The sequence below is a fragment of the Polypterus senegalus genome, chromosome 3, assembly GCF_016835505.1.
Source record: "Polypterus senegalus isolate Bchr_013 chromosome 3, ASM1683550v1, whole genome shotgun sequence".
NCBI lineage: Eukaryota > Metazoa > Chordata > Cladistia > Polypteriformes > Polypteridae > Polypterus > Polypterus senegalus.
In genome coordinates, this window is record NC_053156.1 from 89,272,504 (window position 1) to 89,294,497 (window position 21,994).

At 37.2% G+C, this 21,994-nt stretch overlaps 1 protein-coding gene across 2 annotated transcripts in view; it reads left to right on the forward strand.

Annotated features, from left to right (window-relative positions):
- mchr2a (melanin concentrating hormone receptor 2a) overlaps window positions 1-21,994 on the forward strand; it is a 108,484-nt gene that overhangs the window by 80,554 nt on the left and 5,936 nt on the right. For both annotated transcript variants that reach the window (XM_039747588.1, XM_039747589.1), the window contains exon 4: window positions 17,806-18,000. In XM_039747588.1, the coding sequence (XP_039603522.1) occupies window positions 17,806-18,000 (195 nt within the window). The remainder of the gene's footprint in view (window positions 1-17,805; window positions 18,001-21,994) is intronic.

Genomic DNA, 21,994 nt, shown 5'->3' on the forward strand with positions numbered 1-21,994 from the left:
TATACTTCATTATTTTTTCATTTTGAAAAAAGCAGTTACTTTTTGAGTAATATTTTGCTCCTTAAAAAAGCACTTTATTTATTAATTTCACTTTTAAAACTCTTTTCTTAGTGAAGGTCACATTGACAGTGCTCTGAGTTGGTCATCCCAGGCCATTCCACTTTTTTGAAATTCTTCTTAGAAATTCCCGGATGGTCCAAGGCCAGTCAACAGATACAATCCATCTGGTCATCTTCCTTTTTAAAAATGTACTAAAAATGTAATCTCAGTGATTTTGACCATGGTGTGGTTGTTAGTGCCAGATGGGCTGGCTTAAGTTTTTCAGTAATTTCTGATCTCCTGGGATTTTCAAGCATGACAGTCTCTAGAGTTTACTCTGAATGGTGTGAAAAAAACCACCAGTAAATGACAGTTCTGTTGGTTCTGTTGGTGAAAATGTCCTTTTGAGAGTGAGGAGAGTTGATGGGCAGGCTGGTTCAAGGTGACAGAAAGGCTACAGTTTCTGTGCCACTGCTACGTGCCATTAGATTTGCTGTATACAGTCAATTCCGCTTAATCGGGACACATCTGGATGGAGACGTTTTGCCCCAATTAAGCAAAGTTTGCAAAAAAGGTAAAATTTTGTAATAGAAAGACATTACATACGTTTGAATATATGTTGCACACCATAAATTGCTGTTTATTCTTTTAAAAAACGACTTGACAAATTTGTCATCCAAATATTATAATATTCCCTTCTATCCAAATAACAAGAGAAAGGTAGTAAATCGATTCATACATGTAGTTACTGATTGTTAAACCTGTTTATTAAGAAAGCCGTCAATTTTGCTTTGTCTTGTTCTCTTTATGGACTGCCATTGCACAAAATCAGCGCATGCATCTAATGCAGATAAAGGACTGCCCTCGTTGCTTGTCTGCATGAAATAATTATCGCAATCCAGCGATAAATTTCCTGGCATCCCGATGAGTCACTTGCTTAATTTCTTCATGCGCATCAGCTTAGTCAGTTTCTTGGTTATCTGTTGTCTCTTCGCATTTCACAGCAATTTCCTTGACGATCGCGTCGTCACAATCTTTATTTTCGTTGTAACACTCGATGTTGTCATCAATTGCACCTGCAAAGTTGTTTCATCAACATAGTTGCTATCAGTTCGTGTCTCAGACTCCTCAGAGTTCTTCCAACCGCAATGGGCAAAACAGTTTTGGACACTGCTCTGGCTTATTTCTCGCCAACTGTCAGCAACAAATTGCATTGCCTGCAATATGTTATTCTTCCCACTAACATCCATAGCTGTTGAACTTTCTTGCAGCAGATTTTCTTCGATTGCTTCCAGAATGTAGCTCACCAATTTGCCTTGATACAAAGTTTTCAAATTTTTTATGATTGCCATATCCATTGGTTGTAGGATGGATATGGTGTTAGGAGGCAGAAATTCCAATTGAATGTTTTTCAAAGAATCTAAGTGAGGGCGAGCCACGCAATTATCAAGAAGCAACAGAATTTTTTTTGACTTGCACTGCAATTCCACATCCCATTCTGACAACCACTTCGAAAAAATTTCAGAAGTCATCCATGCATTTTTGTTTGCATGGTACAGAACTGGCAATCCGTCCATTCTAAGCCCCTTAAAGCATCGAGGCTTAGAGCTTTTACCTATAACAATTTCCTATTATCACTTCCTGACATGTTAAAACAGCATAACACAGTTATGCGATCCATTGCTTTCTTGGAACCCACTAGCGTTTTCGTGTTTGTAGCACAGCGAACCGTCAGGTGTTGCACGATAATACAGGCCAGTTTCATCAGCATTGTAAATGTCATCTGTACAAAACTGCTGAAGCAACTCGGGTAATTTACTGGACTTCCACTTTTCAGCACCGTCAGCATCAACACTGCCTTTTTCGCCATGTGCTTTCTTTAACTTAATTTCATGCCTAGATTTCCAACTTTTTAGCTAAATCCTCCGCCTTCACTTTCAGGATAGGCCCATTGATACTCACGCCTCGTACAGCTATGTCGCGTGTAGTCACTTTAGGGAACCACAACTTCCGGTTCCTTGCCTTCACGCTTCCGTTTACGGGAGGTTCCCTGTGCATTTTCTTGCAATGCCCATTCACCTCTCAATTTCTGCTCATTCTTTAGAACATGCAAAATTGTTGATTTCGGAACGCCTGTTATCTTCTCCAGCATATGGGTGCTTGTGTTAGGCGCTTGGTTTTTGATTTTATCAAGCAAGTCAATTTTATCGGAGAGCGTTAGGTCTTTCTGTGGCATCCTAACAGCGGCACCCTATCATGAATGAAATTAAGAAAAGAATTCTATCAACCGTCATGGAATTCGTAATTTTTCTGGTGATTTGCATGACTCAATTTAAAACAAGTGGTAAAAAAATTGCTGCTTATTACTGTATCACTTACCATAAATGCCATGTCGAAGTTCAGCGTACAAAATGTCTTCAACACCACTTCACGTTTCAAACACGACTTTCGGAGTTCCCGAAGCAAATGACCAAGAAGCTCCTAAAGATAACACTGGCTCAACCCTTCTCTTGCTCCTCGCAGGCATCCCCGAGTGGCTCGCTTAATGGGACTCCTTATCTTATCTTTCATTTGTGCTATTCTTGGAAAATTTACTTGGAACTGAGCTATTTCATTTTCAGCCAGTGACTCCTGTCCCGAATAAGCGGAATGGTGGCCCAAATAACCGAACGGAAAACATGTACGATTACACTGTCCGGATTTGTTTTTTACAATTTGGCCCAAATAAACGGCTGCCCCAATTAACTGGTGTCCCGATTAAGCGGAATCGACTGTATTTGGATAGAGAGCAATGTTTACATACTGGGTGTTGAATGAAGACCATTCAATGTGCGTATTTCACTCCACCAAGAGTGAATCTTCTGTCCAGCCCTGTTCATGATTTATATTGCACCCGAGGCGTGCATGTTATCTAGTTTGGAAAACTAAGCTCTGCTGTTAGCAAGTGATGCTCTCCTCTTGGTTTCATCAGACTGTGATCTTTGGTTCACATTGGAATTGTTAGCAGTTGCATTTACACAGCTGGGATGAGAATCAGTATGTAACAATTCTAAGGAAAAGGTACTCTGAAGGAAAAGAATGGAATCTACTGTACTTGTGCCATACTTTTCCCTTCTCATTTTTTGAAGAAAGCTGTTGGAATATACACTCTTCCTTTTTCCTCTTTTAATCCCCTCCATCTTCATTGACTGAATTTCCACTGTCTTTGGTGGATATACATCCTTCTGTTTATATCACAATTAACCAAAAATGTAAATAAAAACATTAAAAAAGATGTTCATACAGAGAAGACATGCTTTATTGTTCAAAAAGAACAAAAAATTACTTATACCACCCAACCTAACAATTTCTGTATTACAATTCAGTAAGTTGTAGCAGTCCTGCATTTGTCACACTTTGGTCAGCCTTTATGATGATACAGTAAGTTTAATTTTTTGTTAGCTGCGACCTATAAAATCACATACAGAAGTTTACTTTATGATTTAATTAATGTTCCTTGAGAAGGTAATATTGGATGCCAATATTTTCACATTAGGTCATGAAGAAGTGTCCTTTTTATAGTTTGAGGACCTAATCTCAAAAAGACTTCTGTATAACCTTGATTGGAGTCATTCTCAACAGCAAGATGATCTTTGACTCTGACCTCTCCAACCGTCTCTGTATCATCCCCAAAACGTACTGTATTAATTTTCTCTCCTGGATCAAACTGCCTGAAACCAGTATTTCTTTATTCATTACAAAACACATTTTTCAGTTTTCACCTTCTTTCACTACTATTATACCTACAGGAGCTGCATTTTTTCTACTTTTGGTTTCAAAGTGAATCACTGTAATAAAAGAGGAAAATAATTCTTAACTGCAGTCCAGTGATTTTGGAAACAAAGACCACAATACTACTGAAAGTGACATGATGTTAAGGCAAGTATAAGCCTTGAAAAATGAAAGTGTCAGAATGGTACACTGAAGATCTTTTATTTGCAAAAAGCCCTGTAGCCCAGCAAGCACAGGGCACAAAAGAGGAACAATCCCTTGGACAGGGCACCAGTTCATTGCAGGAGAACACACTCTCACTCCACACACCCACTAGGGCCAATTCAGTGTTGCTAATCCACCTGATCTCCATGTCTTTGGACTGTAGGAGGAAAACAGAGCACTTGGAGGAAAGCCAGGCAGACTTGTGGATAACATCCAAACTCAACACAAACCCTGGACTCCTTATTGTGAGGCAGCAGCACTACCACTGTGTCACCATGCTACCCCCAAAACAACAATAATAATAATAAACAGTAAAATCTAGCTATCAAATCAGTGTAAACTGATAGAATAAAAAGTATTCCTGAATTTCATGTTTGTGTCAATCAGAGCTCAAAATAGCTGCAAATGTTTATTCATACCACTGGTGAAAAAAAACTGCCTGATTTCTCAAAGATATTCTTTGCATACTGGTGGTATCATCGCAGTAACAGATTAAACAGATATGCAGCATGAATGTTCCCGGTTCCAAACTGAAAATGGTAAGGGGGTGTCTAAAAAAAGGTAAGGAAGAGCATGATAAAGTCCTCAAAATCCAACAAGTAACACTGTGGTTGGGAAGGACTGGACATGATATTTCAGGGGGCTTAGCCCAGCCATATGGTCTCTTGGAACTGGGTCTGAGAACGCAATTAGTGCTATCAACCAAGCTGAAGTTACACATATACATTTACTTTTAATCAGGTTTTATCGCGGGCAGCGCTGTGTTGCAGAAGGAATTTCTGTCACACAATGCCACAAGTTCAGGTTTGATTGCTAGACTGGTCAGGGTCTGTATGGAGTTTTCATGTTCTTCCTATGTGTACATAGACTGAGTGTGCATGTTGTTTTGTGGCTGGATATTAGAATTGTAAAATTATGCACTCTCAATTGCCAAAAGAGGTTTATTTTTACATGTGTTGTTAAATCACATCCTCCAAGTTTAGGCTCACAGGAAGTTCCTCAGGATTCACACGTTGCTTATTAAGTGAAAGATCTTAGTTGTTGTTATAACTGATGTTCAGTATTTGATGCAAATAATATACTTGTAGAAATGCACTTTATACATTGAAAAACTTATAACTCTGTTTTTGTTATGACTGCAGCTAACTGAGTGCAATGAATATATTGAAGAAGAGCATTTAAAAATATAGCAGTGTTTCATAAAAATACACTTTCAAAGTTTGGAAATGGGTAGATGACATATAGACATAACCAGCAAATTGCAATAATAATGCGTCTATGTATGCAATGATCTTATTGCTAGAGGTTGGGAGCATGTGCAGCTTGTTGCTGCACCCACCACACAACAAGCCACCCGGATTACTGCCAGCAAAGTAAATAATGCAAAGTAAAATAAAAGTGTTTTACAAATAAATTGCAATTTGCTTAAACTTATTGCAGGAGGAAGTAACAAATGACATCACATCATACTACCTCTTGATTATTGTATTTTTAAAATTATATTGGAAGCCTTGAACTGTTAGATTATCATGAGAAAAGGAAGTTCTGTTACAGATAGTAAAATTGTAGGCATTATGTTGACAGGTACAACAAGAATTATATACAATTTAACAACATTAAAGAAATATTACGTTTTCAGACTTACAAAACTGTGTAAGTGTGGATATTTTTGGTATGTAAACTGTGGCAAAACCTAAAAGTTCATTGCTGAGAAATTAAAACTAAATAAAAATTAAAACCAGAAAAATATTGGACTGTACTTGCTGCTCTCATCACCAGAATATGTCAGACTACACAACTAAAAAATTGTGGGTATGTCAAATTAGATGACTGTATGACAACTTCCCAGCACAGTGTCATAATCTGGGGAGTCCCAAAAACACTTTTTCAAAGTTGCCCACTATAGGGGGTCAAAAAAACCTGACTAGAAATCAAAAAAGGGCAGAGAGAGATCTTTATAAAATAAAAGGATATTTTCCAAAGGCTATGCAGGCACAAGATCCTAAGAGCAAAAAAGAATTGCCTGAAAGGCAAGGTAAAACACAGTAAACAAAGTTCCAATACAGAATCCAAAAATCATAGACTAAATACAGAGCAGAGGTTCAAAAATCTAAATTTCATCAATATGAACTTCAAAAAAATTGTCAAAAAACAGAGCACAGGGTCGAAAATCAATAAACAATAGCACAAAGAAAAGAAAACACAGTAAACCACACTTCCCTAGCACATTTGAAATTAACCCCCAGGGACTATGGTAGGCTGTCCCTTAAATAGGATGGAGGGCTGCTCCTGGCAGTGATTGGCAGGTGGCTCCACCCCTTGGGGAGCCACCCACAAAACACAAGGGTTATAGACCAGTGGTTCCCAAACTCGATCCTGGGGACCCACAGTGCCTGCAGGCTTTTGTTCCAACCAACTTCCGTTTTTCATTGGACTCTTAGCCTAATTAAGTGAGTCATTATTTCCCTGTTTCTGTGTTTTGGAGTCAATGTAGAAATTACAAACTAAGTTTGGTAAATTTTTATTAAAATGTAATAAGCAGTTATATGGGGAATATAACTTTTTTTTTAAATCGTTAACAGTATTTTCAACCTAATTTTCATTCTGCTTTTCCAGGTGTTCTGCTTATATCATTGATTATTTACTAATTAGCAGGTCTGACATTGAAGTCGTTGCAGCTTCCATCCTCCTGGGTGTCTACTATGCTGGTTGGTAACTGTCACTATTAGGGTTAAATGAAAGGAGCAAACTACACAGGAAAAAGGGAAAATAATAGGAAAACAACCAAAGAGAGATAAGCATTTACTGCTTTAGAAAAAATGTAAATATTTCTAAATGTCTTATAAATGTAAAAAACATACTGTTTATTTTTATGTATGCAGAATAAGAGAAGAGTAAAAAAAAGACCAGCTAGTTAAATGAGAAAAGTTGTTATCGATTAAGGTCACTGATTGCGAATCTGGTTGGAACAAAAACCTGCAGCCACATTGGGTCTCCAGGACCTAGTTTGAGAACCATTGACCTAGGGTATGCCCCTTTTCCTACACACACATACACAAATCTACATTATAAATAAAATAAACCTTAATACAAATAAATGGCATAAAAGTAAACAAAACATCAAGAAGCACAGCTTAGAACACCAAGCAGGGTAAAATGCTGGCTAAAACATGATACACAGTTTCATATTTCCCAAGTATCACCAGCTCACCCCTTTTTTAGGCCTAAAACACTCATGTTTCTTATTCCAGGTTGCTGCATTATATGAATTGTACTTCTGGGACAGCACTCATTAGCTGACCCTACATTGGAACACAATCCTGCCCTTACAATTTAAAACAAAATAAGACCTCACACACTTAGTTGAGCTGAAATGCTAGCTATGCCAGACTACACAAATGGTGGTCATGGGAGTGTGTTCTGACAAACTAAGATTATGTGAATGAGGTCTGTGGTGGAAAATCATTAGAAAAGTCATTTAATGTGATATGGCCCTAAGAAGCAATTATAAAAGGGTGAATGCAGCCTTTTAATAAGCAATTAATGGCTGGGAATCTTGACATGAAGCACAAAAATGTGGCTTGAACAATAATTGCTTCTGCACCAATAATTGGCTCTAATTATAAAAACTCTGTTGTAACAAAAACGTGTACCCACCTTGATCCTGCAGAACCAAACTTGAGAAGATCTAGTTGTAAGCATTCACGTAAGCAAGAGTGTTAAGTTAATTAGCAGCTCTAAATTTGCCAGGCTAAAACTACTGTATGTGTAGAGGTAGAACCTTTGGGGACAACTGAAAAAGGTAGAATGGGGCCAACCAGGGCTGGTTAGAGACTAAAAGGCCTGCATTGTGATAGATAATAACATTTGAAATGTGAAAATCTTAAATATGAAAATCAAAGCCATGTTGTTCTGTTATCTGTACCTACCTTTAATATAGTCATACATTTTGTAGGTGGTATAGCACAGTAAGTGCCTGCTAAATACACTTGTCAATAGCCATGTTGCATCATTTTGCTGCAGGGTGTTCATATTGCATTCATTCATGTTTGTCCTACTTCAATAAATTATTTTTTCTTTCAGATCAAAACAACATTTTTTTAGGTTGTAGACTCAATTAATTTTTCATAAGGATGAAATATTTTGATAAGAATAAAATGAAAAGATAATGACAAGCATCACAAAGCAAAGCAGTACAACTGAGAGACAGACATTGGACAAGTGCTATAATGTTATCATAAACCATTTGCATAATGTTACATAGTGCATCTGGTTTAGATGGTATACTTCCTTATCTTACCTAATTTAGGAGTAGAAAGTGAGCAATGTAGTTTGAGTTATAATTCAAATGTAATAGTGACCAAAATGTTCAGCAATAGAACTTCACTGCCATCTCTTGGAATACTTGAGCATTTACAGGTCTGATAAACGTTCTTTTTCTACATTGTCTAAAACTAATAAAACACTCACAGAAAGCAAATATATCTTTTTTTTATTTCTTTAATTTTACTAGTTAGATGCCCCAGTTTATTCATTATTATTTTTTCTTCACTAATCCTGATGACGGAGGTAACATCACGAGCTGGGTTGACCATGCCACCTTGTCTCCAGCGAAGTTTCTCCAAAACTTTCTGAAGAATTTCCAAATGCATCCAGGCTAGCTGATAGTTATAATCTATCCACTATGTCTTCAACCTTCCACTGTGTCTTTTTCCAGTGGAAAATGCCAAATATACCTCCTGTTAGATGCCTTCTAACTACACCATGGGAAGTAAACTTAAACTTTCCCACTTATGTAAAGAAGAATTTACTAACTCTAAAGAGAAGGAATTATGGCTAGAGAATACTACAAATATTCTTCTCAAAGACTTTTATAATTTAAAGGATATACCTGCTAATCATTCCCGTTCTACTCAATTACCCTCAAAACACATTCCCAAAAGAATCGTAATGAAACCTATATAAAAGAGATCGGTCACATCTTGCAACTGAACTACATGATAGAATCATACGGAAGAGATGTGAAATCTCCAAAGAACATATATATGAGCACTTTAATGGGATATGGGGAACTTTAAGTGACACTGCAACAACCCCTATTTTCATCCCAGCTCACTGAGTGGACAATTCTGTATTTCTCACGCCAATTTCCAGTATCGAAGTTGTAGCCACAATTAAGAACATCAAAGCTGACTCTGCGGCAGGCCCTGATGAGATTAAGAAGGAAGATATTCTTTCTGTCAAAAATGGGAACAAAACTTTGACTACCCTATTCAATTTGTGGATACTATCAGGGTCTTAACCCAACTCTTTAAAAATGCCAAAACTGTTTTGCTTCCTAAATCACTCAATAGCCCAAAACTTTTGAATATAAATAACTGGAGACCCATCACCATTGGCTCCCTTATAACAAGACTCTTCTCCAAAATGATATATCTAAGACTCAAAGATGGCATCAAATCCTAGCATATACTCAAATCACCTCAGCTGGCTCCTTTCAATCTGAGGTCCTCCCATATTGCTGAGTTCTTCACCTTATCAGAGGATGAAGCCACTTCATTTGGTCACTTCCAAGAGTTTATGACTTAGGTGAGATTGGGGATGTAGAAAGATCAGTAAATGTAAAGCTTTTTCTGTGGGACCTTGCCTTTGCTTCTTAATCACAGTCTTGTGCAATGTCGAAAAATTGTACCCATGGATTCATTGGTCAATCTCACGTTCACCTCTTCTTTCATGCTTGAACATGACCATGAGGTACTTGAACTCCTCACCATGAAGCAGCTACTCATGCCCCACCTGAAGAGAACAAGAAACTGGACCATAACCTCAGATTTGGAGGCACTGATTTCCAATCCAATCACAATCTGATGAAACCAAGGGGTCAATCTCAACTACAAACAATGTGGAATCCTTAAGTCTCCAAACTGGATTCTCTACAATCCTGGGCTGCACCGTGATATCCTAACAGGAGAGGTGAAGAGGTGAGCCTTTGCTTGAACCCAACACCCCCATTAAAATGGACCTGCCTTAATGGAAAGTACGCAAACACAACACAATGCAAATACAGGGACCGAATGACATGCATTAGTAATTCAAGAACCTCAAACTCTTGAAACACTTTTCATAGGATATTATGGGGTTCACAAACATTAGCTTTTTTTTGGTTTAACCAATTTCTTGAACTATCAAATATCTGTGCAAAGAGTTTGTCCACTGTTCTACAGCGAAGATGAAATCCATATTACTCCTTCTGTATCTCCGTTTTAGTATCCCTGCATAGGCTTCCATAATGAGGCAGAGCAGTCTAATCCCTTGGTGATTGCAATGCACCTTTTGTCTCTCTTTTCAAAAATATGCTATTTGCCACTCTTATAGCAGTGACCCTCCTTCCTGCATCATTAAAGAGGCATGTTATGCTAAACACTCCCCCAATATCAGTTTTTTTCTATATTTTCAGTCAAATCTCATTCAACTTTCACCTACTCCGTTACTTTGCGACTATGGAATTTTTTCTTCACCAGAGAAAAACCTCAGCCACAGAGATGGATCCAACCTGCACCAATGTTTCTGACACTGCCATTACTGTTGGAATGTAACCAACAGTTTATAGTGTTCTTTGATATCCCCAGTGTTTTCCAACTTTTAATGAGAACACCCTGGAAGTTAGGCTTATAAAGCGTAACCTCCTGGAGTTATTAAATGGTTTACAAGAAACTCTTCAAGGCCTCCCAAAAGTCATTATCCATGGCTTATTCAAGGTCTACTCACACACCATATTAGCCTGTTGGCATCTCTCAAATAAATCTGGAGATTCTCCTGCTACTATTACACCAAAGGTTTCCTTCTTGAACTTGACAGCGTTCCTTACTTCTGTTGTCCACAAGTGGGCTCTATGGTTGCTGCCAACAGCTGTCTGGCTTTGCCTCCTTTGCTGCTGTCTCCATTATTTAGGTCTTGAACACACTTTATTCCTGTTCTATCCCAAAATGATGGAATAACTGTTCCAAAGATGAAAGATAAACTGAGTGGAATTTGCCATTCACGTCTCATCTGAGTTTTTCAGATCTGCTTGGCTCAGTAGACAGACAAGCACTTTTTATTTACTCAGTTTCCAGAAAACAGTGTGTATCAGGAATGCTCAGACATGTGCTTTAGTTTGTGTATTTGTGAGATATAAATTGTTTATTATTCCAGGTATACAGACATGTCAGAAAACAAACTGCCATCAACAATAATACCTTTCTTCAATTCTCTGTTGCCTTTGTTCAACATTAAAACTTTCACAATTCACAAAAAATTTGACTTTTTTCTGAACTTTTATTTTTGCAAAACTCAGTATCTGTTTTATTTTCATTTTCCACTTAATATTTTTAAAATCATTTCCTTTACAAATGACATAACACTCAATATGTTTTTTATACAATTTCTCATCTCTTTGACTCTTTACTTTTTTCTAGCTTCTTTACTCTTTTCAATTATCTCTTCTAGACTATTTAATGTTTCACATATTCATTTAGCTTTCTTTCATGCTTGTTAATCTTACTGTCAAAAAAGAAACTTTCAAGTTCATTTTGTTTCATTCCTTTTTCTTGATTTTCTTTGTCTCCCTGTATTGGTAAAGGAGGCATTCCACTCCAGAAGGTAACATTTCTTACTTACGTTGATAAGAGCTGATCTCATGCCTGTATTTGTACTTTTTTGTAAAACAAAAGTGTATTTTCTAGTCAATCCCTGAATCTAACAGTTCATGTATTTGAGCCAACTTGGGTAACCCCTGATGTGGATGCCTTTTTTGTATTCTTGTGAGGATGTTGGAAGCACTACTGAGCATTATGGGCATAATGTAGGACAGAAACACAATAGCAGCACCTTATGATATACATTGCTTTACCCACTTTTCTATAGGCAGGTATACTATATAAACTAAATAATTAAAAATGGTGGAAAATAATTTTAATTCTCTAAAGGCTACCCAAAAAATATCATCACAGCAAATATGCAATGATATACCTCCAAAAATGTTGCAAATGAATTGAGTCTATTAAAAAGCCACTAATGTTACATTATCCACTTGAGAACACTGCTCAAAAGCTTGGTTTGCCAGGTGTTGAAATGCATTACTTCTGTTATCCAAAACAGAACAGAAATAGTCTTTCCACAAGCATAAAATCTGTAAAAACATAATAACTTGAGGAGATAAAATTAGGCATGCATTTTGTCAGAGCTTGTCATCATCCTATTCAACAAGTAATTGAAAAGAGCATGACTGCATAATTAGGGTTTCTTATAAAAATGCTTATGTAATTTTGTGCTGCCGACTTACTGCCTTTCACAATTTGTTTTTATTTTCCAGCATTTTATTTGCTTTCATATTTCTTCACTAAATGGCATGTGTTGTGACACAAATCTTAGGCATGCCACTTTGTGCTTGTTTTTACTTTTCATTCCCACATGTCATACATTTTTATGTAACATCACTGCAGAGAAACAGTGAATATTATTCTAAGGAATAATCATTAGGAAACCTAGAAATGAACTCAGTTAAAGACACCCTTTATACTTAACATGTCTGTATTTTGGATTTGTCTACTCTTTACTGTTGTATTTTCTGGTCCGTTTCTTTCTCATTTCATTTAAAAATGATAATGTAATATAACATAATCAAATGCACTGAATCTGGTTCATGTTCATGGAGTGCCAGAGCCTGTCCTAACAGCCTTGGACATATGGCAGCAATCGATACTGGGGTCCAGTCTATTGAAGGGTCCACTCATGCACACACTCACCCTGCCAAACGAGAGTCAAGTTTTAAACTTACACTCAAGTCTTTGTCATAAAGACTTTAGTGTCAAGCAAATTCCACACGAAAAATAACAAGGCACTAACATGGCACTAACTGCCATACCACCATAAATGGTAACAATTTTAAATTAACATAATGCTGCTGCCACAAGTTGGAAAGCACTGAACGCTTTTGAGAATAACTATTAAGAACCAGTTAGTCAAACCCTAAAATGGATGTACATAAACAAAATGAATCATTCGAACAATTTCTGGACATGTTGAAAAATCTTAAATAATTACAGACAGACAGACAGATAGATAGATAGATAGATAGATGGATAGATAATTGTTTGGAAAAACTGTCATTGCAATCTTGTATACTGTATATGACAATTCCTTTATTATAATTAAGCCATTTTTGCCCATTAATCTATACTCAATAACTCATAATGACAAAGTGAAAACATGTTTTCAGAAATGTTTGCAAATTTACTGAAATTATATATTTTATAAGTACTTGTTGCGTTACTGGCTTTGGCCATGAAATTTTCTAAGTATTGGTATAAAAGGGATTGGATAGGAACTGTCTATTGAAGTGGTATTAAGTAATGTTAGAAAGGTGATATAAAGTCGATTCATTCAAAACTAAAAACTGCTAAAAATCTCAACTCTCCATTAACATCAAAGCCTAATATTAGTACTGCCTCAGTATATAGTTGGTAAGAATAAATGTCTACCAACAAAAAAAAAAAACAAAAGTTACTAATTACTTTTTACTCACTCGACAGCACCATCCAGTTCAGTTCTTACAACAGTCTGAAAAATGGGATCTCCATAAGCTATAGTAAAAATAGCATTTCATTCTACGTGTACTCACTTTTGGCTCCTTCGGTTAATTTGCATATTTTGTTTTTTTTTTATTTCCTCGTTTTTTTTTTACTTCAAAAAGTGCTTAACGCTGATCATTGATTAGTATTGCGATCTTAATTATAAAATACATGCTGACAGAATTGTTTGCTTTTTCAGAAATGCAAGGCTATGCACCAATTAAAAAAAAAATGTAGTGATTAATGGCTGATGGGAATTGTAGTCACTACTTTGGCATTTGCACAAAGTTCCATATTAGGTGACGAGGAGCCATGATAATATATACTGTAATAAATACCTTTCTTATTGGATCAGTTGTACAAAACTGACTACGCTTACAACCACAACACCTGGCAAATCACTTGTTGAACATGTCTTCTTTGAGGTTCACTATGTGCTTCTTAAACTAGCACCATCTATCACCAACCTTAGCAAAACATTAAATTCATGGTATGTCAATGTTCCAGAATGTTAAAATGTGCATTTTACTAAATTATATTAGTCATTTAATAAAATGCAGTAGTGCATCATTTAAAGGAAGTATTGGTAATAAAATGTTATTTCAATACACATAATTACTATACAAAAGCTGTATATGGTTTAAAAAAAACAGTGATTGATAACAATGGCAGCATGGTAAAGAATTCTTGTCTTAAAGACAAAGACGCTGTTCAAGATGCGTTGTCTATCCATGTAGAGGAACAATGTGAGTCAATGCTGCAGTTTTGGAGAACCTCAGTTACCAGTTGTTCAGCTCAGTAAGGAAGCAATAATAATTTTTTTGTCATTTTATTGAAATCATAAAACATTCCATACAAATAGATAAATTTTTACAAAAGTAGAATCGAAATAATAATTCAACAGTACCAGTTGCTGAGAGAAAAATGTTAGCACTTCATGAGCTAGTGGAGGTGGACTTTTCTAGTCATACCGAAAGAAATTACCCTTTAACCCCTGATGATCAGCTCCTAGCAGCCCTGTGATATTATGCTTTCTGCAGACACTCTGAGAGGCACATGGGCTCAGAAATGCAGTTGTATCTAATTGTGTGCATAAAGTCACACTACTATTCCGCCATTGCAGGCAAGCACATTAAATTTCAACCTTCCCAAGAAACTGAGTGAAATTAACATTACGTTTCATGCAGTCATAACATCCCACCTGTTATAGGAGCAGTGGATGAAACCTTGATATTCACTTATACTTCCAGCCTTTTAGAACCTACTTGCACCTGTGAAAAAGGGTTCTTGCTGCTGAATGTACAAGTTACTTGCAATCACAAAGGCCTTTTCACAAATATTGTGTCAAAGTGGCAGCACCCATGATGCCTTTATCTGGGCTAACTCTGCAGTGTGCCAGAAGGCAACAAACTATGAGTTTGGTTGTGGATGACTGCTGGGTGATAGTAGGTATCCCTAGCCTCCATACCTGTTTCTAATTATAAATAACACAGACGGAGGCCAAACAACAATATAATGCAGTACACCACTGAACTTTCTTTGTGGAGGAACACAATATAGGTACAGTATATGGAAAGTGCACTTCTGTTGTCTTTCATAAGTCATCAGGTGACATCATATTATCATCTCAGTGGTGCTGTGAGGTGATATTGTATGTATATTGTTGCTATTAATGTACATGTACAACTGCCCAATGCAGACAAGCAAGAAGGAAATGTGGACATTCTTGACCTACGAGCACTTAACAGATAATATATTCCCTAGTACCACTAGGAGAAAAGCAGCAATCCAACTCAAGGCTTGTAACAATCTGTATAACTGGGATTTGAACCTTTTGTACTGTACCTATAGAGAAAGAAAGGATCCAATCCTAATCAACGATTTACTTCTGGAGCCAGTATTTACACTGAAGTTGAACTATATCCACACATTACAATAACTCCAGCGGCAACCCCAAAAATGGAAAGTCATTCCAAGTTATAGGAGTATCCAATACTAAAGTCTATTACATTCATATGAAGAATCTATATTCAGGTAAACTGGGTAAGGCATATGTGACATTCCAATAGTTTTAGCTTTAGCCAATAACTTATAGCTCACTCTTTGTCAACCCCTCCCTTAGGACTTTATAATGTTTCAGTATTTCCTGGTATCGCTAGATGTTGCCACCAAAGGTGGTGTATGTGAGTCAGATAGCAGGTCAACCTCAAAACACCTTCAGACCTCTTGCTGAGATACTAATATGATAAATAATATAACTTACACAATCTAAGCAAAATAAATGTGAGAAACAGACAAGGTGAAAATAACTATTAAATGGGTCATATAAAAAAACCTATACAAACATAAATGGCAACTACCAAATTTGTTAACGCACCTCCCTCCCCCACATCCCCACAAATACAGTATGTAAATAACAGATAAAAAAAGCCCTTTGCCCCAGACAAACCCCAATGTTAGGCACTTATGATAACATTAGTCCATTTTCCTTGTTCTCTTTTCCCCAGACTCTCCAAATGTGCTACTCCGGATGAACAAGGATTGCTTTTAGCTCACCCACTTTAATTCTTCCTGACTGTCCCATCCATTTCTTCTTTAGAGTGAGTCGGTTGGCAAAGTCTTTGAGGTGGCCAACTCCGTAAGCAGGCAAGGCAATCCTTTCTCTGGCCATGGATAGTCAACATTTGCTGGGGGTTTTTTTGTCCTGTTTATAAGTACATGTTGAAAACCTTTTCTCTTTTGTTTTTTCCTCCACTTCTTGCCTTTTGCTGCCTTTTTTAAATGTATCCTGGCATCCTTTCTCCATGACAACCCTTGGAAACCACAGCAACAGACTACACTACGCCCCCGTCTTCTTTACAACAGTCTGCCTGATTTCCCTCCAAACCCCAACCATATTAAGGGTGCATAGGCAGGAACAGGGTTGACTTTGAGAACGTCTAAGAGACAAAAGCAAATCAGATAACATTTTTGTGGCAGTGCTATATTCAACCTTACAATAGCTCCAGCTGCAACCCCAAAAATGGAAATTCATTCCAAGCTATAGGAGTATCCAATACCAAAGTCTATTGTATTCAAATGTAGCTTCTATATTCAAGTAAATTTGGTAAATTTGGTACATTTCAATAGTTTTAGGTTTAGCCATTGACTTTTAGATCACTCTTGGTCAACCCCTTTCTTCAGACTTTGGGAGCAAAAAGCTTTAAACAACAGACAGTAGTTAAACTTCCAAAGTCTTGAACACAGAACGCTATGAGCTACATGAAGAAGTACTCACCATAGTGCATTGTTGTTTGTGGTGACAGTTTTAATGGCACAAAAAAAGAATAGTCCAACAGGCAGGGATCAATAACCAAAACGAGAAGTAGGTATTCAAAAACAAATAGTGAAAGCAAACTCATAGTTGAAAAAACCCATTTCAATCTGGAATCCTTTACAGATCTACATTTAATGCTTGCTCATAAAAGTAGTTATTTTGCAGGGCATCTTTCGTTCATATTTGCTCAAACAAAATGTCGGGGAGCCAACTGGGCCACCCAATTCACTCGAAAAAGGACTGGACCAAAAATAACAGGTGCTTGATGGCGCTAAGACTAACAAAAGCTATAAGTATCTGTTGGCTAAGTCAAGGTCTGGGTGAAAAATGGTCAAGTTGTAGGGTTGGTGCTCCGTTCTGTGGGTTGCTCATCTCCCAATTGAGATGCTTCCTTCTGTGAGTGCCCTGTGGACCAGAAGGGCCAGGGTCAGTTGCTCTCTTTGGGTGTTTTCCCCAAAGCTGCTGGTGGAAAAAGAGAGAAGGTGGTTAGCAATTGCACCCCTAGTGTCCCAGGGTGGTAATGCTTACATTTGAAGAGCCTGCAAGGTGACCCTCTGAAGTCCCTTTTTGCAAGAGTCTTAACTGGAACAAAAAACATCTGTATTCTGTATACTGCACTTCATTAAATGACTTCTGTCTTTCTCTTTGTTTACAGCTTGTTTATTTTTGGTCTTCTTAAATATGTTTTGCACTTTATACAATGTTCCTGTTTAAATTTAAAATGTTTACATTGTATTTCAATGTCATAATTTAAACTATTTTAAAAGTAAAATTTGATTCTTAATCTAGCCATCTTCACAAAAGTCTGAATAGAAGCTGCTGTTCAAAAATGACACAATAATGACTCTTTGATCTGTTTTTCAGGTATCTTGCACTTGTGCATCCTTTTCGTCTGACAAGCCTCAGAACGAGGTCAAAGACCATAAGAGTTAATCTGTGTCTTTGGGCCTTCTCTTTCATCTTAGTTCTACCTGTGTGGGTCTACTCTAAAGTCATTAAATTTAAAGATGGCTTTGAAAGTTGTGCATTTGATTTAGCTTCACCTTATGAGGTTCTTTGGTAAGTTGTACAGACAATAATTTAATAGCTGAAGAGCAATACATTGTTAACCTACTATCCTTTGTTTCTTAAAAATACATTTTCACTATTCCTAAGCCTATATTCAGGTGTTGATGTAACAAATTAATTGCTTGGTTTTTTTTCTGCACAGTAACTCATCCTCTTTAATAAAACCCCTGTGTGCGTCCAGGTGTCCGTTTGTGTGTGTCTTCTGGTGAAGTGCGCATGCGCGGGGCCTAACGGCACTTGTTGAGTCTCTTCCTGTGCATTCCCTGTGCGTGCAGAGAGAGAGAGAGACACACACAGGTGCATGTGCGAGAGAGACAGACACACACACACAGGCGCTCGCGAGACGGACACACACACAGGCGCCCGCGAGACAGACAGACACACACAGGCGAGAGAGTGACAGACACACAAACACACACACAGGCGAGAGAGACACACACAGACACAGAGGCGCATGCTTAAGAGAGACACACACGCGAGAGACAGATGCACACACACGCAGGCCCGCGAGAGAGAGAGACACACACACACACATAGGCGCGAGCGTGCATTGTTGCAATGTTACTTTTCTTGGTGGTTTATTAAATTACAGATTTTTCAAATGTTCATTTTTTTTCCCTGTGCTAAAAACTCATTTAAAAAAAGTGTTTTTAGCAAGCGGGTCGTAAGGCTATAGTGCAAACTCTTGCAGTTTTAGTTTTCTCTGTTGTTCAAGGTTTTCTTCTTGTTATTCAATGTTTTTACATTTAGTTTACTATTACGCTGTGCATTCAATGATATGATTAACTATATTTGTGCTTAAAAACTTTAAAAAATATATATTGACATACAGTTCATACGGTCTGGAACGGATTAATTGTATTTACATACAATCCTATGGGGTAAATTACTTCGGTTCACGACCAAATCGGGTTACAACCAGAGTTTTGGAACGAATTATGGTCATGAACCAAGGTTCCACTGTATTACTGTCAGACAAAATTACAGGCATTTTACGGAAATACAAACCAGTATTACTGAGAGAGAAAATTAAAGGCACACAATACAGGGACGCATATTACAGCCACATACAAGGTCCCTTGCCATTTAATATAGACTGTTCCTACTAATGTTTATGCACTACTGTTCTAGCGCCCGTTACTGTAACAGGCTTCATGTCTAATTGATTATATTTGATGTGGAGAATGAGTCTGTTGATGCTGTTAATAGATTCACTGGTTGTGCAACTAGCAACACTTGACAGGATGCCAGCCGATGACAGAGCCCACTGATACACACACAGGGCCAGTTTAGGAATGCCAACTAAATTAACAGGAACCCTTTTAGGGATGTAGAAGGACAACCATATGAACACAAAGAAGAAATGCAAGCCCCAAAGAAAAGTAAATGTACGTAGAAATAAAATCCAGGAGCCATGAAGCAGCAGTGTTAACCAATATCCCACCTTGATACCCAATGAAAATGTAGCTGTAGGAAAATAAAATGATGTGTGTTCTTATATTTATTAAACTGTGTAAAATTATTTTCTCTGTATCTGTACAAGATATAACAGTTATAGTACGGCCGCATTTATATTTATCTGCAAGGGAAAAATCCAGCCTAGGGGAAATAGATCACATCTGTGTCTCATAGTTCTATTTTATAAATAGGAAAAACAACACTAGAACTGATTTGATACATGCAGACATGAAAGTAATGTCCAAAAAGTGCAGAAGACCAAAGATGGATAGAGCATTACTAAGTACATTTCTTCAATTTCTCAAAAAAAAAAATTTGTGAACTTCAAGAATTCATTAAATGCTGTAGATACTTAGAAATACAAGGAGGGAGACGGAAAAAGAGAGTGGAAAGACAGCACAGGGACAGCCAGTGAATTTAGGATAATAAATCATGGAGATCCTTCAGATTTGTTGTTTTATTCATGTTTCTTGTGGTCCCTAACAGCAGGTGCAGGGGAAATCAAAGCAGAAGCAGATGGATGTGTCCTTCACTCTGGGACTTTCTGTCATAAATATGTTCACAACTGCTTTCAGCTGAACTTTTTTTCCTAAAAATTTAAATTGCAATATCACAGAGATGTGAAAAATTACAGCAGACTAAAAACTGAAACATCTTGAATGAAATTGGTTGACCATTCAATTTATGACAAGGTTTATTGGAAAGTGTAGATTTTAGGGTCATATCTTGTTAAAAAGTAAATAAAATGGAAGTTGCTTTGAACCAATCATCATGACCGACAGACACAGGCAAATATTACGCTGGACTTGGTCAAACTATGTTGTGGAATACCTAAAAGTAACTTTGAAAACTGAAAGTGAATGTTTCAGCCCAAATAGAACAGCTGCTCCTTCGCTACTTAAGGAGAAAGCAAAAATTGTTCAATAATAACATAACAATACAATACAATTTATTTTTGTATAACCCAAAATCACAGTGCCACAATGGGCTTTAACAGGCCCCAGCCTTGACTCTCTAAGAAGACAAGGAAAAACTTCCAAAAAAAACCCTAGTAGGGAAAAAAAATTTAAGAAACCTTGGGAAAGGCAGTTCAAAGAGAGACCCCTTTCCAGGTAGGTTGGACGTGCAGTCGGGTGTCAAAGAGAACGGGGTCAATACAATACAATAGAAAGAGCAAAACACAAGCAATCCTCAAAACAGTATAACAGTAAAATAAAAATATTACAAGTACACAGCAGAATTTAACAGTAGATGATATTACATAATATGATTTGATAATATGGACATCCTGAAAAGTAAATAGAAATTTTACAAAGCAGTTTTTCTTCTTCTGAGTCTTCACTAGGTTGCAGAGTTATAAATGTGGGTTGGCAATTAGAAAGAGGTAGGAATCTAAGAAACATTGCCAACAAACACAAGCAGCCTTGTTCATAGAGCACCATTCTAAAGTAAACACCATCCCAAACTGCTTCACAAGCACAAGCAGTAGTACAATTGTATTTTTTAGAACCGGGTCACACGCAGGGTTAGTGACTCTGATAAAATCACATAGTGAACCAGAAATGACGATATACCAGGCTTTAAGCCAAAATGTCTGCCAACCAATATAAAGATGAACATATAAGAAAGTGTCGATGAGAAAGATGACCATCTGTGAAAAGCACAAGCTATCCTTGAGAATGAGTTTAGCCTTATCATTTATTGCATATGCTTCTTTTAACTCTGGTGAAAATATGCAGTCATACAAACCATTTGGCTATGTTTAGGATGTTAAATGTGTCACAGTGGCTTGGAGACACCTTTGATTGTAACATTACGCTTCCTGAAATGCTTTCAGCATCTTATGCCTTTTTCATTGTCACCATCACATTGTGTCATTGTGCAACAGTGTTTTAACTGATTTTCTTGTAAATGTTTATATCCAGTTTTTGAACTTTCTCTTTTCAATTCAAAGAAGCAGGGATTCCTGATAGTACTGAGTGCAAGGTAGGAACAGGGATTAGAGAGACTATTAGACCATTGCAAGACACAAAACACACTCATTGGCCAATCAACCTATCATACACCAGTCTTTCTCCAGAAGGCCTCTGATTTAAAAGTGGATACAAATATAAGAATTTCAAGCAAGAGGAAAACACATCCATCTTCTGTCACTAATTCTCAGCCTTATGTTAGAGCCTACCAAAAAAAAAACATTTTTATAACATAAATTAATCATGTGTCATACCCATACAGTAGACAGTGCTACTTTAGTAGCTAGTTATTTGTGTGACAGGTATCCTCATGAGTTACTTGATCGACAGATACCCTCACAAGTGGGCCATGAACTGTGCCAGGGAATCACTAGGTCCAGTCTTGCATACAAAGAACCAATCTGATATTGCCAATTATCATGTACATTTTAGATGTGAGAGGTTAAAACCAGAGTAACCAAAGAGAAGCCCACCTGGACTATGGGAAAACGTGCAGATTTCACACAATACTAAGATCTTAATCCAGGACTCTTGAGTTTTGAGGCAATAGCACT